This window comes from Tursiops truncatus, chromosome 20 (assembly GCF_011762595.2).
Source record: "Tursiops truncatus isolate mTurTru1 chromosome 20, mTurTru1.mat.Y, whole genome shotgun sequence".
Lineage (NCBI taxonomy): Eukaryota > Metazoa > Chordata > Mammalia > Artiodactyla > Delphinidae > Tursiops > Tursiops truncatus.
In genome coordinates this window covers 2,659,820-2,679,603 of record NC_047053.1, presented here as the reverse complement: position 1 = coordinate 2,679,603, position 19,784 = coordinate 2,659,820, and the positions used below count along the sequence as shown (strand labels likewise).

Genomic DNA, 19,784 nt, shown 5'->3' with positions numbered 1-19,784 from the left:
AACATGTCAATTATATCAAGTGAAAACGAGATAAGGTAAGAAGCATATGTTTTAAATGTTATTGATGACCTTGCTTCCAGTAAAGCCAGGAGAGTAGACATATAAGTTTTCCTTTGGTATAAACTAGACAGGATGTTTAACACCCCTACTTTCCAATTTTTCAATGTTTTCAAGTAGTTTAACGTTACAGGGAAAGCGAAACATTAAAAAATGTATAAAAGCACGTCCAGGGGAGCGCTTGTTTCCCCTCCCACTTCCAGCTCATATTGGGCTCGAAGGGATCAAGATTCTGTCCGTTCCTTCACCCCCGTCTGCGTTTCTTTCTCTGAATTTTATAGAATACTCTCTCACATGGGCTTCCCTGGTGGCGCAGTGGTTGAGAGTCCGCCTGCCGATGCAGGGGACACGGGTTCGTGCCCCGGTCCGGGAAGATCCCACATGCCGCGGAGCGGCTGGGCCCGTGAGCCATGGCCGCTGAGCCTGCGCGTCCGGAGCCTGTGCTCCGCAACGGGAGAGGCCACAACAGTGAGAGGCCCGCGTACCGCAAAAAAAAAAAAAAACCCACAAAACTCCCTCACGTTATGAGTACGACGTTCAAACGCCTCAGTGAGCGCTATTATTGTAAAATAGGTCCTGGTACCATGAGAAAGTAAAGAACGAAATACACAGGGGAATTCTAGAAAAACGAAAGCTTCTGCATAAGAAGCCCGGAAGCGCATTCTAAGCTTTTTCCTCCTGGTGCACCAGACGCCGCATCCGCGGCCGGAATACGCATGCGCTCCAGGAGGGTCGGAAAGGGCGGGGTTCGCCCGCCCTCTTGTGGCCAGAGGCGGGCAGCGCACAGAGGCCGGCCGCCTGCTGAATCACTGGAATTGAATTTTCAGTTTCATCTAAATTACCTAAATTTGTGGGCGTACATTGTTCATTGCACTCTCTTATAATACTTTTCATTTATGTAAAGTCCTCAGCAATGTCTCCACTTTCCATTCTAATTTGATTATATTGCGGTTTTCCTCTGTCTTGGTCAGTAAAAGTAAAGGTTAACCTCAACCTCCGGATCAACCAAGCCTTTATCCCACTGGATTGTATACACTGAGCACCACCCTGTCGAGACGCCTTGTTGTCCTCATCGCTCTCAGAAGGTAAAGCACTCCCTCCACTCTCCCACCCCCCTTCCACTCTGGCCTCACTGCTCACTGAGGACGACTTGTCTCTGAGGTTCAGTAAGCAGAGTTCTGCAATGAACCCCTACCGTCGGCCCCACAGAGCTTCTCAGTGACGCTGGTGAACCCTCCTACCAGCACATTCTGTATCTCAACGGAGGGTCTTCCCGGCCTTCCAAAGAAGCAGAGCTTGTACATTTTCCAGCCCTACATCCTCTACTTGCTCTGGATTGCCCACTTCTCTGAGCCTAGCAATTCTGGCATCTCTGCTCAGCAAAGAGCCATCTATTTCTCCAAGCCACCAAAAGCCCTTCTTGCAGTGTGTTAGCACCACCTCCTGGCATCCTCAGCAGAGCGTGTAAACACTTATCACAGAAGTGTGCTCCTTTCCAATACACTCTCCAGCACTCAGTTATGTGTTCTACACTCCGTGGTCCAGCATCCTCGGGATCCAGACCCATACTCTCCTGGTTCCTACAGACACAGATTGGCCAGGCCCACGGCAACTGAACCTTCCTCCCTTATCAAACCCAGCGTTTCCCTGGTCGACTTTTGTAGTGACTGGACCCTAGTAATTGGTCTAGTTATCAGGAGGGGAGGAAAGAGTAGACTGCACCGGTTTTACCACAAAGTGGAGGCCTTAGTCTGCATCATCTTCAAACAAGACTGGGAGGCGTGGGTCACATTTGCAGGCCCAGAGGGACTGGTGTTTCAAGGTGTTTGCCCACATCAACCTGAATGTCCCCATCCCAAGTCTCAGGGTTTCCTCCTTTCCAAACAAGGTCCTGACCTTGACATAGTAAACTTTCTGGGATTGAGAATTCAACTTATCTGCAGTTATGCTACTCTTACATTTTTGCCATCAGGCTTCAAGAAGCCCTCTGATTTTCACACTTTCCCTTTACTCGGTGATTAACCACCCTCCACCTGTCCTTGTCGATGGCTCCCAGTAATAGCCACTCAATTCCACAGTCTGGAAAATTGCGACCTCCCCCAAATTCCTAAAGATCTAAGATGCAGCACCCACCAGCGGTTCCCTCCCATCAATATCCCATCCTGGTTCAACACCAGGGACAGTTTTAATGATTGTGTCACTACAGCCTGACATGTGCTATCAGTAGTCCATCAATCACAAGTGATAGGGTCCTCACTGACGGCAAGCTGACGAGTGATCTCTCACCCAAATCCCATCTTAGAGTCTGCTTTCCTAGGATCACGGCTGGTACCGCTTGTCATAGGGTAAGATTCCATGGAAGCAGATTCTGAGATGGAAATCACGTGCAGAGGTGTTATTGCATAGCGTTCTCTAGAAAAATACCTATTAAAAAGTGATACCTGGAGGGAAGAGTGGGCGGAGGAAAAAGTTGAACTGCTGTACAGTTGCAACAGAGGCCTCATTTGATTCTACAGGGAACTCAAACTAGGATGGCCCTTTAGAGAGACTGCAAGTTGAGGCAAGGGGGCAAGGTCTTTGAACCCCTGCAGCGAGCACCACTGGAAGTGGAGTGCCCCTGGGGAGGACGTGTGACCTGAGAGGGGCAGCCCCCTTCAGCCAGGACAATTCCCAGGGAGGTATTCACACACTGGCAGCTGGAGGAATGGGCGCCCCAGCCCTGAAGGGGGACCCTGGCAGCCCATCACAATGTACCCTATCTGGTGTACTAAAGTTTCCAGGTTCAGTTGTTGATTTCTCTCTGAAGTTATATCAGTTATTGCTTGGTATCTTTTGAGGCATTATTTTTAGAGATATATATTTATGATGGATATATCTTCTCTGTCAAGTTTTATAACTTTTATAGGTAGATGTCATGCTTATCTTTTCCTAATGATTTTTTAAGATTCTATTTTGTCAGACATTAGGATTATGACTTGCATCAGTCAGGGTTCAGCCAGAGAAGCAGAACCAGTAGGTCATACATACTAGGAGGGGTTTTTTTTTTTTTTTTTTTTTTTTTGCAAGGAATTGGCTTACTCGATTGTGGAGGCTGACTAGGCAAGTTCAAAATCGGTAGGGCAGTCTGTCAGGAAGGGCAGGCTAGAAGCTTTGTCCAGAGTTTCTTCTTCATCTAGGAAGCCTCAATTCTGCTTTGAAGGCCTTTCAACTTATTCATTCAGACCCAGCCAACTTATTTCAGATAATCTCCTTTACTTAATTCATCTGAGTTTACGGGCTTTAGCCACACCTACAAAATACCTTTACAACACCACCTAGGTTAGGGTTTGATTAAACAGTGGGAGACTTAGCCTTGCCAAGTTGACACATCAAAGATCATCAAACTACCCAACTTTCTTGTTGTTCAAATTTGTCTGGTGTGGTTAATATTAAGACTCTCTGACACTCCACCCATCATGAGATGGGGTCTACATCAGACTCCACTTGATTCTGCACAGACTTGTGACTGCTTTGACCAAGAGTACAATGGAAGTGATGCTTTGTGACTTCCGAGGTTATATCATAGTCAGCTTTGGAGCTTGTCTCTTGTTCACTAGAACACCTGCTCTTGAAGCCCAGAGCTGCCATCTCAGCTGCTGGCTGAGTCCTTCATGCCGAAAAGGCCACGTATAGGCACTCTGGTCATATCCAGGCTGAGCTCATCTTTGAGCCATCTCAGCCAGAAGAGGAGGCATGTGAGTAAAGAAGACATCTTGGAAGTGGACCCTCCCGGCCATCAAATCATCTCAACGGAGGTTCCAGACACAGTGGAGCAGAGAAAAGCCACACCCACTGTTCCCCTTCCAGATTCCTGACCCACAGAATCCAGGAGCATAATAAAATGCTTGTTCTTTAACTCCATTAAAGAGTTTTGCCAACATTATCTAACGTTGGTTTGCCAACACAGCATTAGATAATGGGACCCCCTGAATGTTTTTCTATCCTTTTATTTTCAAGCATTTTATGCTGTGAGTCTTTCATAAACAACGTGACGCTGGATGTTGTTCTTTTTTCCGATCTGACAGTCTCAGAATCAGACTCCTGCGGAGGGACTCGGAGCCTTTACGAGTGAATGGTTATGAGCAGTAAACCCCAAACCAGCACTTCGGGTCTTTCTGCCTTAAGACCCACATCTTCCCTGTCCATCCTTCCTCCGTGAACTCTGCCACCAGGTTTTCTCTGGTTGATTAGCGCGGGGCTCCAACCGCCCCCCGCCCAATCCGCATTCCCTTCCCCCAGATGCTGTAGCTCCCCGACCTCCCTCCCAGTCGTCTACCAGACCTGACTCTGCTCAGGCAAACTTTAAAGTTCCCTCAGAACCTCTGCGGCTAACAAGCAAGTCCCGGCAATGGGCGGAGGAGGTTGCCATGGAGACGGGTCCAGGGTCCGCAGGTCTGGCAGGGAGGGCCGGGCGCGGCTTCCGATTGGCTCCGAGGGTGCGCGGCGTCCTTCCTGCGCACATGCGCAGTGGCGCCGAGGCGAGGTCAGAGTGGAGTCGGGGCGCGGTGGGTTCCGGGCCGGGCTTCCCAGGACCGGCTGCACGGGCGGCTCCAGCCGAGGCGCCGTTCTCTACGGGACGGACGCGGCGGGGCCGAGGCCCCTCCGCAGCGCGGGACCGAGCCCGCCACGCAGGCGCCGCGCCCGCCGCCATTGTTGCCCGGGGCTTCTCGGGCCGCTCGGCTGCGCGTCCCCGGTCCGGCCACAGGTCAGGATGCGGGCGGCCTGCGGGGTCGGGGCTGCGGGGCAGGGGCTGCAGGGCAGTCCCCGCGCAGCGGCCCGCGAGCCTCAGACTGCGGAGTTAGGGGGACCTCGCGGGGGTGGGGAAGCGAGGAGTGCCTCTGCCCTGTAGGCCTGGTGCGCAGCCGGCTTTGGGGGACACGACGGGTTGAGGGGGCTCAGAGCTGGAGCCCGTGGACAAGTGGTGTCGGTTCTGCTCCAGGTCAGGCCTGCAGTGAGGTTTTCTGCGGGAATCCTGGTTTCAAATGTATTCCTTAGGAATTGTGTCCTGTAGAAGCTCTTCACGGGCTTCAGGTTACACCAGTCTGCTTCTTTCCCGTGCCCAGCCCTCTGGTAGTGCAGGGCTGGAACAGTCTGGCATTGATACGCAGAGCGGGTAAACGGCTCGCCCTTTTTCCCTGACCGTTCCCTTGGGAACCTTGAGCTCTTTAAGGAGAAGTTCTCCTCCCAGGTTTTTCTACATAACAGATTTGCTGTGTTTTAGAGGCACTTCAGTCATTACAGCTTCTGTAACATCAGTGACTATAATACTGAAGCTTTTGTTTTTCTGTAAAAAATGTTTGTTTCAACAAGTTAGAAGTTTGATCTGTCTTTTTGCTTTGCTTCTATCACCAGCCTTTTATGGCAGCCCCAACCCGTGCCCAGGGCACGTTGCATCTATTTTACAAGTCTTAAGGATATCAGGGAGGTAGAGTACGGTAGACTCTCAGTGTTTATTTGTACACTGTGGGTCGCCTGCCTATTACTGTTTGTGCGTATGGCAGAGCCCACCAGGAATACTTGACCTTGTGTCTGTTCTTGTGTTTCAGGGTCTCTTAGCCATCCCTACAAGTTCTGGGCTCAGAGTTTGTAAGGAAGACTGCTAACTCTACCTTGCCTCTGTCCTGCCCCTGGCCGCAGCAGCCCTTGGTAAATGCCTTTGTGGTTCTAGCATGCGACTTCAAGCATTCGGCTCACTCCTGGAGAAATAAAGGCTGTTGCCGGGTTGACTCTCCTGCGTGTAGCCATGTTCTCCCCGAGCAAGAGGACGACCAGTTCGTCACGTGCCCAAGTCCTTCTAATGTGGAAGCCGGACAAGGCTCAGAGTGGACCCCGCAGTGCTGAGAAGGAAACGCTCGCCTCAAGACTCCTGCGTGACACTGAGACCTGTCGGCAGAATTTTAGGAATTTTCCATACCCAGACCTGGCTGGTCCTCGAAAGGCATTGAATCAGCTCCGAGAGCTCTGCCTTAAGTGGCTGAGACCCGAGATTCACTCAAAGGAACAAATCCTGGAGCTGCTGGTCCTGGAGCAATTCCTGAGCATCCTGCCTGGGGAGGTTAGGACTTGGGTGAAGTCCCAGTACCCGAAGAGCAGCGAGGAAGTGGTGACTCTGGTGGAGGATTTGACTCAGATTCTAGAGGAAGAAGGTAAGACTTGTAAGGGCAGAGAGAGGAGGAGTCCTGGGTGGTCCGAGAAGACAGCCATCACGTCGGAGAGCAGCCCTTTGAGGTGATTAGGAAAACGGAGGTCAGGGAGTGAGTGAGAACAGGCTTCACTGAGCCCCGTCCCACCTGGCATTCCTCTTCCAACTGCTCGGAACCCAACACACGTTCTGTAAACCCAGAGGACGTATCATAAACAGTGGCCAGACACAACCAAATTACCCCTGTGTGCGCCCTCAGGAAGTTTCCCTGCAGAGGTTTGAACCATTCTACCAATAAATCATTTGCTTTGTGAATTGGGTTTTATGGTAACATACTTCCAAATATGTAGAGAAGTGTCCAGAGAATATTTCTTTACTAAGTAAAAAGACAGCTCACAAAATTTCTATCATGCAAGCGTTTAGTAGAAAACTGAATTTGGTACATATTCTGAAGCATCCCAGAGCAGACTTCGTTTTTGAAGCCTGCTCAAAAACAGGACAAGTTTCAGGATAAGTCATTGCCCCTTCTCTCTGGTTCTGTGAAGCAGGGGCTTTGTTTTTGGTTTCCTTCTGATTCCTCGCTTTAAGAAAATGTAGGCTTCTCTGGGTGAAGAGTTTCCTAGGCTATTCAAACAGGGCTCATCTCCACCACGGTCTCTTTCTCTTCGCTAGCTGTTCCTCAGAGCTCCACCCTTTCCCAGGAGACCCCAGAGGAAGACCCCAAAGGAAGACAAGCTTTCCAGGCAGGGTGGCTCAATGACTTCGTGACCAAAGTGAGTGTCAGTTTCTTCTGTGATTTTAAAATGCCTTCCTAGTGTGTGAGGACATTTTCTAACCTGGCCCTCTACCTTCTGTGACCCCAGAAGTCCTATGAAGGACCTAAGCCTCAGGTTTTCTCCTTAAGTCACCGTGGCCTGTTAAGGTAGGTGAATGCTTTGTATAGGAAATGGGATCCATTGCTTCCCGTGATATCCCTTTCCTCACTTTTTTACTTTAAAGCAGTGGTAGTGCATAGAGGTTAAGGATTCACCTCCACAGCCACATGGATCTAGATTTACTTCCTGGTTCTGCCACTGAACCTGTGATTTGGGGCAAGACACTTAACCACTCATAGCCTGAGTTACTAAGCTCTAATGAATATTCCTCTTAGATTGTGACAATTAAATATTATGAGACCTGTTAGCCTGGATTACAGTAAGTGATCAAGAAGATCACAGGAAGATTAGACAATAGTTATTATTTTTCTTTGTTAACAAGTAATTAAAGGCCATGTATTGTTTGATGTTACTGTTTATTATGAGTCTGTGTTATTTTAAGGAAGAGCAGCTCAGGCCATCTTAAGAGAAAGGTTTACTGTAAAATACACTGTAAAATATACATGGTCTGAAATTGGTAACCAGAGTAAATTATTATTTGTAGATAATATGAATGTTTACAAAAAGAACCTAAGAAAATCAAGGGAAAAACTGTTAGAAACAATAATAGAGGATTTGAGTAAAGTGACCACGACAGAAAATGGCATAAAAAATTAATCACTTTCTTAAATATACATAAAAATCAGATAGATGCAAAAATGAAATAAAAGGTTCCATTCACAGTATTACCCCCACATTTAAAATAACTACGACTAAGCATAGTATAAGCTTTGCAGTCCTGTGTTATTCTGTAGACATGAAAGAAGCCTTGAATACTGTAAGACTGCCAGCTCTCCCTAAATTATACACTTCCATGTGATTTGAAAAATCCCAGTACAATTTTTTAAAGAAACTTACAGAGTTTATTTGAAAAACATGTGGGAGTAAGCAAGAATTTTTTTTTTTAAACAAAGGAAGGAAGAGCAGAGGGATGCTAACTTTACCAGACTGTGAAATGTATCTACAGGTACAGTAGTTCAGTGTGGTTATTGGTACCAGTTTTATTTTAGAAAGGAAGAAGGGGGACTTCCCTGGTGGTCCAGTGAATAAGAATCTGCCTTCCAATGCAGGGGCCACGGTTTCCATCCCTGGTTGGGGAACTAAGATCCCACATGCTGTGGGGCAGCTAAGCCCACATACCGCAACTACAGAGCCCACGCACTCTGGAGCCCAAACACCACAACCAGAGAGTCCACATGTCGCAACTACTGAGTCTGTGTGCCACAACTAGAGAGAAGCCCGCACGCCACAACGAAGAGCCCACGCACTGCAACAAAAGATCTGCATGCCACAACTAAGACCCAGCACAGCCAAAAGTAGAGAGATAGAGAGATAGAGAGATAGATGATAGATAGATAGATAGATAGATAGATAGATAGGAGGGAAGAAGGAAGGGCTCTGCATTCCATCATAGAGCACAGAAAATATCTTAAAATGTCAAACTGTAACACATTTAATTTATTTGTAAGGCAATGCTTGAAAGTCAAACCATTCTCTCTGTGTCATCAATGTTTAAATCCTTTTATTCTTTAAGATGGAGCCACCAACGCATGCACTGAAACTGATGTATTCTACTTTGTTTTCAGACTTCCCCTCAGGCCATTCAGGTCTGCTTATCCATACAATGGGTAAAGGTGTTGACTAGGTAATTTTTAGAGTCCTACCAGCGCTCAAGACTCTGGTTTCCCCCACCACACACACACCTGTGCTGTCGCTGTCCCCTTCCTACTAGTTCCTGAACCAAGTTAAGTCACGTTTGATGTTTCAGGAATCCATGACATTCACAGATGTGGCCGTGGACATCACCCGGGAGGACTGGGAGCTCATGCGTCCTGTGCAGAAGGAACTGTACAAGACTGTGACGCTGCAGAACTACTGGAACATGGTTTCTCTGGGTGAGCGTCGTCCATGCCCGGCCCTCCTCCCTGCATACACACCCGAGTCTTTCTCCCCTCAGCTGTTAAAAATGGTCGGGCCTAGAGGTGAGCGTGCTTGTCCGTTCAGGCACAGAAATGGCAAAGTTCTGCTCCCTTTTCCCAAATGAAAGGTTTCTAAGTGAAAGGTCATCAGAAGGTACGACGCACAGCCTCCGAGGGCCACCACCCGACGCCGCACCCTGCCCAGTGCCTCCTTCCCCGTGATCTCTAGGTGTGCATCCTCCAGCGTGCAGGAAATTTTTGTCCCAGCTCCGAAAAGGACAGTGACCTCATTCATGAGGTCATGTCCGTGAACCATTCTTTTCCCGTAGAGATCTGTCCTCATGGGTAAGAAGTCAGGTAGGAAAACTTGAACAACTGTTTATCTCCAGGTAAAACTCACTCTGTTCCTCCCGAACAGGACTTACAGTGTACAGACCAACCGTGATTCCCATATTGGAAGAACCATGGATGGTGATAAAAGAAATTTTAGAAGGCCCTAGTCCAGGTGAGAGAACCACCAGCCGATGAGATTCTTTGTGCTTAAGAGCCTGTACTGTCCTAAGTATGGTGAGATGTGTTTTCGCATGTGGCCAAGTCACTTGGCACAAAGACATCCCAGCCTGTTGAGAACACTGGGCTGCTTGGCGTTGCTTCCTTACAGAGGCTGTCTTCGGAAGAGATTTTCTAGGTGTCATTTTTACACGCTGCCAACCCAGCCCCAACCCCCCTCTTATTTTGTGCTTCTCCATGACCCCTGGGTTCCCTCCGTTAGAGTTTTGTCTGGGGCTTTCCGTGTGTTTCCTCCCTCTATTTTTAAGCATGCATGAATGTCCCCTAAAATCTTAAATTTCAAACCTTCTCAACTTCTTTTTGAGTTTCTTTTATTCTGTTTATTGACAAAACCCTGTAGGCCCCTGCCTCCACTCTCCTCATTCCTTTCTTTTTTATGTTCTAATTATTGAAAAAGATAACGTGTTTGCAAGATCAAAAATTGTAAAAATATATAAAGCCAGATCTATGCAGACAGAAGTCCCCACCTGTTTGCCGCATTCACCTGGTTCCTGCATCTGTGTTGTCACCTGTGGCTCGACACCTAGAGGTCACGTGACTGTTCTATTCCCTGATGACCTTCCAGTGAGGGTTCTTAGCATCCGCTGTGGATCCTTGCTTTATTACATTGCTGGTTGCAAAATGGTGATTTTCTAATTCCACCATCTCTTCTAAATGATTAATCTGTAAGGAATACCTATCCCTCCCACCCCGTTTTTATGTGTGTATGTCACTATGGACTAGTGGAATTTTAAAAAATTCAATGTATTGTTAGTCCGTTAATTCCAGTGGTGGGGGGGGGTATTTGTTTTTGTTGCTCAGTTGTCCCAAATTTCAGCGATGGGAGCCTTTCAGATCAAGTCCTTCTGAGACGTCCCCATTAGTCTTTGAGCATTTCCTTGCTTTCTGGCAGAGAATGGTCTGTGGGCTCACTTCATGCCTACCTTAGACCTGGAATTTCTCTAAGGAACAGTGGTTCATCTTAGTGGGGATTAGTGATGAGAGGCCAGGATCTGGGCAGTGAGTGCGCTCACTACTCTGGGTACCATTGCTTCTAGATCTGTTCAGTAGATAGAGCTGTGAAGTGTGTGTGTGTGTGTGTTTGTAGGGTTTTTTTTTTTTTTTTTTCCTGTGGTACGCAGGCCTCTCACTGTTGTGGCCTCTCCCATTGCGGAGCACAGGCTCCGGACGCACAGGCTCAGTGGCCATGGCTGACGGGCCCAGCCACTCCATGGCATGTGGGACCTTCCCGGACCGGGGCACGAACCCATGTCCCCTGCATCGGCAGGCGGACTCCCAACCACTGTGCCACCAGGGAAGCCCTGTTTGTAGGTTTTTTGAATCCTGAGTTCATACTGGTGACTTGAATTCAAATCTAGCACCACAAGGGCAGTCTATCTTGTACCTCCCCATATCTGTTTTCTACTTCCTTTTCCACAGAATGAGTCATCTGGTTCCCAATATCAGTATATCTGCTCATTTGCTTTGTCATATAGTCACACAAAAATGGTTTCAGAAGTATATCATTATCTCTCAGATAACAGACTGCTCAGGTAACGTTCAAAATTCCTTCATGTCCTTAGAATATATTCCACTAAAGATATAGAGGATACTGGGTTCAGAGTTAACTTGAATTCTTCCTTTCTGGTTATCTTAACAGTTTGATACACAGTTAAACTTGTTTGATTACATTTGTATTCAAGTTTAGTATTTTCTTGTTTCTTTATTTAATTTTACATTTTTGAGTATGTAAAAACATTAACGCAGTTCAAAAGTCAAAACTATAGAAAGGTGTACACTCCCATCCCTTCTGCTTTGTTCCCGTCCACTTCCTGTAGGTTACAGGGCTCACTTATCTCTCTTTTATCCTTCCTGTCTTTCTCTTTGAAGAGATAAATCATAAATATAGTCTTATCTCTCCTTTTGTATACAAAAGAAGTACACTGTACTCTTTTGCATTTTGCTTTCCTATTCCCTTTTTTTTTGTTTTTTTTAATTTCAGCCGCTGCCTTCTAGTATGTCTACCAGTATTGATGCTGGAATCTAGCATTAACAGCAAATTAAACAATAATGACAATATAATACTCTACTTTAGAGTGAATTGCTTAACTTTTTTAAAAAGTTAACTTTATCTGGTCATCTGGTATTTTGAGGGTCCTACTACTTGAAAAGCTAGTTCTTCTCATAATTTATGGCCTATTTGCTTTAGTTGGCAGAATGACCCAAAATATACAGTGAATTCTTTAGGGAAAGAGTTCAGCACACTCTCAACACTGAGAAAACCCATGGCAAGATGGAGCTAGGCCTTTGCTGGAGTCAGGACCATCTTCTGGGAGGTGCTGCCCATCTGGGACCACTTGAGGTTTTTTGGTGATTCAGGTTGAATTAAGGCTGTAAACCCACAAGAGGGGCAATTTATGATTATGTATTTTGGGGGGAGATTTTGCTCCCACCAAAGAGCATAAAACTGAGAAAGGCAAGGTCCTCTTTTCCTTCTGTAGAGGTGAGGTGTTTGGGTTTTGTTTGTTTTTCTAGCCTGTCCTTATACAGGGTGTAGCACAGAGTGTGCAGACTCCTGCCAGCTGCCCCAGGTTGGCTGCAGGCTTTGTCTTCTGGCCCCCGAGCCCCTTGCACCCTCAAGGGGAAGCTGAAGGTCGTCAGCAGGATGGAGGAGTGTCTCAGGAAGCCAGCTTCAACTTTTTCTGACTTCTGGTCTTCCTGCTCTCACTTGATTTTTGGCTTTGAGGATTTCACTTTCTTATCAGGTCAGAGACGTATAAGTTGAACCTTTGGTTAGGGCATCTCATCAGTCATACCTGAGGGAATGGAAACTTTGATGATTCACAAATCGAGCAGTAGTGTTGGCTTTCGATGGCCGTTCTTGTCTCAGAACTTTATGGTCTTTACATCATACAGGACCCAGCCATTCTTTCAGGTTCAGCCCAAACCAGATCTGCGCTAAAAGTGTTGCTTCATTACCTGGTCAACACTGATCTCTTCTGCTAGAAATATTACACCACTGTTTGATATTTAACACTTCTAATCGGTCCTTTCCAGTTAGTTATATACACATATTTAAGCCCTGCTTAATGATCTTAATTTCTGAATTACCAGTAAACTGACTGGTTTAAAAATGTGTGCTTTTCTGAAGGAAATGTAAAAGAAGCATAAGCCATTTCCAGAGTTTGCATCTGAGTTGAAAATACAAGAAACACACCAAACTGTGAAATAATAATATAAAGCCAAGTTCTGCCATGGGCCCAATATTTTATTAGGTTGGACCATATGAAACTGGTGATATTCAGCCAGATTGACCTACAAAAAAGGCAGTTTCATATGATGCAACCTAATCTGTACTTTAGGATTCTAAGAAGGAGGAGAGAAACATGAGCTGGGCCATAAGCATCTTTTTCAGTAGGTGGAGAAGGTGTCATAAGAGAAGCCTGGAGTCTGGAATTAGTGGCACCTTTAGAAGATTATAAGGACATAGTTCTAAGTTATGTGGATAACTTTGAACTTTAAGCTGAATATGAGTTGTGATAGAGGAGGGAGTACAGTAGAAAAGGATAGATTATTTGGGGTCTCAGTACTGAGTGGAGGTATTTTAACTTTTCTTTCTTTAACTTTTGTCCTTTAAGCCGCTGATCCTGAAACTTCAGTGTGATTCAAACCTCCTGGAGGGCTCAGCCCCACCCCCATTTTCTGACTCAGTATGTCTGGGAGGGGCCCAGTCACTTGACATATTTCAGGTGACAGTGATGCTCACGCCACTGGTCTGGGGATTGTACCCCTGAGAACCATGGCTTCAGGCTGTAAGAGTTACTAGACGTATTAAAACACGGAACACACACCGTGAAACTGCCTCCAGAATATTACGTACAGTGTGCAGGGTAGATTGGAAGGAGTGGTGACAGTCAGCCTGCTTTATGACCCATTATGTAAATTACAGCTTATATGATTATAAATGTTTGTGTAATAAAATTCATCCCAGGTTGTCCCACAGTTTATCGTCTGTTTTTACTTCTTAGCTCTGTTGCCTGACCTAACCTATTCTATTAACTCCACACTCGTGTTGAATAGGGAGGAGCCTCTCCTTCTTCAACAATTTACTCCTGTTTCCTGCCCTCTTATTCTCCTTTCCCAAGCATTAAGGACCATGTTATGAGGTTGTCAGAGCCATAGTCTTTTTAGGCATTTTATTTATGTTCATTACTTTGTTTCTGCTTTGGCAGTTTCCTTTCTCCAAATAGAGGAAGACTTTTTATGTACTTTTTAAATTTCAGAATGGGAAACAGAAGCCCAAGAGTGTACTTCGGTGGAAAATGTTTCTAAACTCACAAAGGATGGAACCAAGACCATCAAGCTGGAAGAACCCTATGACTATGATGACAGATTGGAGGGGCAAGCAACAGAGGCCTTCAGGAGAATTCCCACCAATGAGAGAGATTTCAGTTTGAAGTCAGTCCTTTCAGAAGAAGATGATTGTGCAGAAGACTATAAATATGATATATATAGAAGTAATTTTGAAAAGCATTCAAACCTAATGATACAGTTTGATACCCAACCAGATGATAAAACTTCTGTGTACGACGAAAGCAAGGCCACCTTCAGTCACGTCTCTTACGGTATTGTACACAGGAAGATATACCCCGGAGAGAAGCCTTATAAGTGTAATGTGTGTGGGAAGAAGTTCAGAAAGTACCCATCCCTCATCAAACACCAAAGTAGCCATGCCAAAGAGAAGTCTTATGAATGTGAAGAATGTGGGAAAGAGTTTAGACACGTCTCATCCCTCATTGCACATCAGAGGATGCACACTGGAGAGAAGCCCTACGAATGCCACCAGTGCGGGAAAGCCTTCAGCCAACGCGCACACCTCACCATCCACCAGCGGATCCACACGGGAGAGAAACCCTACAAGTGCGACGACTGTGGGAAAGACTTCAGCCAGCGCGCACACCTCACCATCCACCAGAGGACACACACGGGAGAGAAACCCTACAAGTGCTTGGAGTGTGGCAAAACCTTCAGCCACAGTTCATCGCTGATTAACCACCAGAGAGTTCATACTGGAGAAAAACCTTACATATGCAACGAGTGTGGGAAAACGTTCAGCCAGAGCACACACCTCCTTCAGCATCAAAAGATACACACAGGAAAGAAACCATATAAATGCAATGAGTGTTGGAAAGTGTTCAGTCAGAGCACTTACCTTATCCGACATCAGAGGATTCATTCTGGAGAGAAGTGTTATAAATGCAACGAATGTGGAAAAGCCTTTGCTCACTCCTCCACTCTTATTCAGCATCAGACCACTCACACTGGAGAGAAATCCTATATATGCAATATATGTGGGAAAGCCTTCAGCCAGAGTGCAAACCTTACCCAACATCACAGAACACATACCGGAGAGAAACCCTATAAGTGCAGTGTGTGTGGGAAAGCCTTCAGCCAGAGTGTACACCTTACTCAGCACCAGAGGATTCACAATGGAGAAAAACCCTTTAAATGCAATATATGTGGGAAAGCATATAGACAGGGTGCAAATCTTACTCAGCATCAAAGGATCCATACCGGAGAGAAACCCTATAAATGCAATGAATGTGGGAAAGCGTTTATTTATTCATCATCACTTAATCAGCATCAGAGAACTCATACTGGAGAAAGACCCTATAAGTGTAATGAATGTGACAAAGATTTTAGCCAGAGAACATGCCTTATTCAGCACCAGAGAATTCACACAGGAGAGAAGCCCTATGCATGCCGTATATGTGGTAAAACCTTCACCCAGAGTACAAACCTCATTCAGCATCAGCGTGTTCATACAGGTGCCAAACATCGTAATTAATGCATATGGGAGACTTCATTTAGGTTTTAAAACTTAACCATTTAAAATTCTATTTTGTATTCTGTGTTGGAAACATTATTCAAGAGAAGTGCAATATGGGTTAGATTATCACTCAGCAGAAGTATCAGAATTAGTGATGTGGATATAACCTATTTAAATGTACTGTGAAATTTAAGAAGAAAACATTCACTTCTTAACCTTTATTTGATACGTTTAATTCATTCCAGAAATAAGCCCTAGGAAAGTAAGAGTACTCGAAATCCTGTAACTCATCAACTCTTACCATGTTTCAAGTACTTCTTAAGGAGGCCTTACGAATGTAACTTGGGAAAGCTTCCATCCAGTAGAGCTTTCACACCAGAGAGTAATCCTGGGGTAACAGAAAAAAAGCTGCTTTCAGGCCTTTAGTTCTTCTCAGCTTTGAAGCCTTAAATATGTAAAGGTCCCTTCCCCCTTTTTATTTCCCTTTTCCTATTATACCATAACTGCCATGTGGAGCCAGTAGGTTTGCAAAAAAAAAAAAAAACACAAAGTTGAAAGTATCTTAACAATTTCTATGTGACCACAGTTTAATTATGCTTTAAATACTGAAACATTAAAGAAAGAGAAGCTTAATGAAAGATGATCTGTTAGGAGAAGCTAATGTGTCTATAATCCTTAGACGTGTACAAATTTACAGGCAAAGATTAAACCCCCAAGCTTAATATTTAAGACATATTAGACTTAGTTTCACTAGCTTTTGACAACTGTCATCCAGAAGGAAAAAAATAAGAATACTTTTTTGTGTGTGTGTGGTACGCAGGCCTCTCACTGCTGTGGCCTCTCCCGTTGCGGAGCACAGGCTCCGGACGTGCAGGCTCAGCGGCCATGGCTCACAGGCCCAGCCGCTCCGCGGCATGTGGGATCTTCCCGGACTGGGGCATGAACCCGTGTCCCCTGAATCAGCAGGTGGACTCTCAACCACTGCGCCACTAGGGAAGCCCAAGAATACTTTTTTTTTTTTTCCACCTGACTTCAAAATTCATACCTTAACGTTCCCCTGTGACTTAACCGTAGAAAGTCTGTTTCTTCCTTTGAAACACGTTTCTTGAGTGCCTGCTGTGCTCAGGGCCCAAACTTCCTAACTGGATTCTTCCAGGGCTTAAATGCCGAAAACCACAGCTGGTTTAAGCAATAGAAAGCTTTCTAAAGTAATGAAAGATAAAGTCAAGGACATGATGTTAACCAGTACGTCCTGGAATGAACCTAAGAAACCTGCTAAAATGGGTTGCCAGATGCAGCCCCATTATCTTAAGGAAGTAATGAAAGCAGCTATTTAAATAGTATGAGGAAAAAACAAGTAGTGGAAAATAGGTTTGAGTTCAGTGCAGAAAGTGGGTTGGGGGAAAAAATTGAAGACGTAAGGGTGAGGAAAGATAATACAGAGGCAACTGTTACAACTGAAGTGTTGCTGGACTTGGTTTACCTAAGAAAATGAATGACTACTTGAATTAAAAAGCAAAATTCAGCCTGTTTATAAGAAGAAACTGAAACTGAAATGACTGATTTCAAAAGGATAATTGAAATTGGTACTCCTTGTATGTGTAAGTAAAATAGGGATTACTCTTAAAATAACAGGGAAAAAAGTTTCATTGGAAAAAGAATTGACGCAGAAACTATCATTGATACAGTAATCATTCAACAATAATAACTGAGTTTGCGGGGTCCCAAGCAGCATAAAAGAAAAACTGGTAGAAACGCAAATAGAAATGGGTAAAAATACTATTTACTATCCACAGCATTGCACTCAGAATTTAAGACCATGTCCTGAGAGCTGACCTTCCTCTTGTTCTTGTTTCTTTCTTCAGTGCCTTGCATATGGTAGGTGGTCAAGTTATGTTGGTTGAATTAATGAATAAATAAGTAGTCAAGTTAGACTTGAGTAATAAGGTAGAAGTAACTGATACGGAGTGAAATTGGCAAAATTTAAAATACTTTTTGGTGCATACATGCAAAGAAATATTTAATAAATATTGGTCATTTGTTAGTGACAGGAACTACTTAAAAATGAAGAATGAGAATCCCCAAATCTTAACAATGGGGATATTCCTGAAAAATCATGGGACATCTTTGCAGAGGAAGTTTTCCTGAGCTAGGTGAGGAAAACCTGATACAAATTCTGGTGTCATAAATACCAATTTAAGCATGTGTTGACCATGCAGCTTCATTTGGACGTTGGAAAAACCTGGTTGGCCAGGGGCAGGGGGGGTGGGGGGGCAGTGGCTAAGGACCTGGGGTACCAACATCTTCAAGTCTTTCTTGTTGAGTGTTTTCTTCAAGAAGTTGCTTTCCCCTTGTCCTCCTAATAGTTAACCTTGATGTCACGGAATCATCCTTCACAAAGTGCAGATTTTCTCCAGGTTGCATAATACTCAAATTATGCTTATCCATAGTTATCATGTTAAAAAATAACCATTGTATTTAAGATGCAGTTTTTATAATAGCACTTCATAACTTACACAACGTTGTTTTCTCCTGGAATGAATGTGTGGAATGTTACAGTCCATAGCGCCTTTCTTTGCATTGATTTGTATTTCCTACCTTTGTGTGTTTTATGTAAATAATGCATTTATAAGGTCTTCCACTGAAACACTGAGGCAACTGACGCTCTTATAAAATAACAATAATAATAATAGTGGAGAATCTGAGATCTTTGTGTTTTTCCCACTTTTACAGTTGCCTGATCCACGCTTTGAAGTTTTGTTGTTTTTTTGGTTTGGTTTTTTTTTTTTTTTTTTGCGGTACGTGGGCCTCTCACTGTTGCGGCCTCTCCCGCTGCGGAGCACAGGCTCCGGACGCACAGGCCCAGCGGCCATGGCTCGCGGGCCCAGCCGCTCCGCGGCATGTGGGATCCTCCCGGACCGGGGCACAAGACCATGCCCCTGCCTCGGCAGGCGGACCCTCAACCACTGCGCCACCAGGGAAGCCCTGAAGTTTTTTTTAACAGGCAGTCTTATTTCCAACTTTTTATTATGAAAATGTGCAAATATACAGAAAAGTTAAATAATAATAAAACAAATTGTATATCCACCTAGATGTAAAAATTAACATTTTGCCATATTTTTTACTGAACAATTGGAAAGTAACTTACAGACATTTCACCTCTAAACACTAAGCATGCATCTCATAAAAGCAACCACAGTAACATTATGTACCTCAAAAAATGAACAGCACTGATATCTAGTGCTCAGCCCATGTTTCCATTTTCCCTATTGATCCAGTCTCATTGCAAGCCTTACATATGATTGTCTGTTCCATCTACCTGGAACAGCTTCCCACCTTTGATTTTTTTCTAGGACTTTTTTTTTTCTCTTTAAATAGAGCAGATCAGTTGTAGAATGTCTGACTTTCAGGAGGTACCTGATTGTTTACATGTGGTTTGTTTTTCTTGTTCCTGTAGTTTCTGTAAATTTGCAATTAGGGCCAAAGGCTTGGTGTATTCAGGTTACAAATTTTTGACATTAACACCTCACAGATGTATTTCATATTGCATCACAACAAAAGCCTCATTAATATCTGGTTGACTCACTATCTGTGATGCAGAATTTGATCGCCACATCTTCCCAATGTAAGGTATGTTTTTACTGTTGCAGTTAATAGATAGCCTGTGCACTGACACCAGCAGTGCATGGATAGCCCGTTTACCAACAGCCTTGTATCTGGTGGTTTTGGGATCCAATGATGATGATCCTTGCCGGAATCAATCATTTCGTCAAGATTTGCAAAATGGCGATTTTCTTTATTTGTTTTGGTTGCGCCATGTGGCGTGTGGAATCTTAGTTCCCGACCAGGGATCGAACCTGTGCCCCCTGCAGTGGAAGCGAGGAGTCTTAACCACTGAACCATCAGGGAATTCCCCCTGCAAAATGGCAATTTTCTATCATTCTTTTTACATTTACTGACTGGCATTCTTTAAGGAAGAGCTTTCCTTCATCGGCTGGGAATGCACGTAGGGTCATGCTCAAGTCTTTCCTTAAATTACCAGTTTTCAGAGGCAGGAGTCACTGGCAGTGATGACGAGTGATTCAGTGTGTCACAAACAATTATGATCATTGTTTCTGATGCTCTAATTATCCCAGATTTGGCCAGTTAGAACCCTTCAAGTTGCCCTTTTGTCCTTTGACATTACCCCTCCAATCTCTGGGCATTTAATGGCCTTTTTTTATTTTTTTGTAAATGTATTTATTTATTTATTTTTGGCTGCATTGGGTCTTCGTTGCGATGCACGGGCTTATTGTGGTGGCTTCTCCTGTTGCAGAGCACAGGCTCTAGGCGCG

The 19,784-nt window shown here is 44.8% G+C and overlaps 1 protein-coding gene across 2 annotated transcripts; it reads left to right on the top strand.

The window, feature by feature from the left end:
• The first annotated feature begins 5,647 nt into the window (after positions 1–5,647).
• ZNF287 (zinc finger protein 287) lies at positions 5,648–19,702 on the top strand. Of its 2 annotated transcripts, XM_019944195.3 has the most exons (5): positions 5,648–6,242; positions 6,911–7,011; positions 8,921–9,047; positions 9,490–9,576; positions 13,904–19,702. In XM_019944195.3, exons 1-5 carry the CDS (start codon positions 5,840–5,842, stop codon positions 15,466–15,468), a joined length of 2,283 nt encoding a protein of 760 aa, XP_019799754.1. In that variant the 5' UTR covers positions 5,648–5,839; the 3' UTR covers positions 15,469–19,702. The 2 variants fall into 2 exon arrangements, with proteins under 2 accessions (XP_019799754.1, XP_073653240.1); XM_073797139.1 differs by lacking the exon at positions 6,911–7,011 and having other exon boundaries at positions 6,119–6,242.
• Positions 19,703–19,784: the final 82 nt, after the last annotated feature.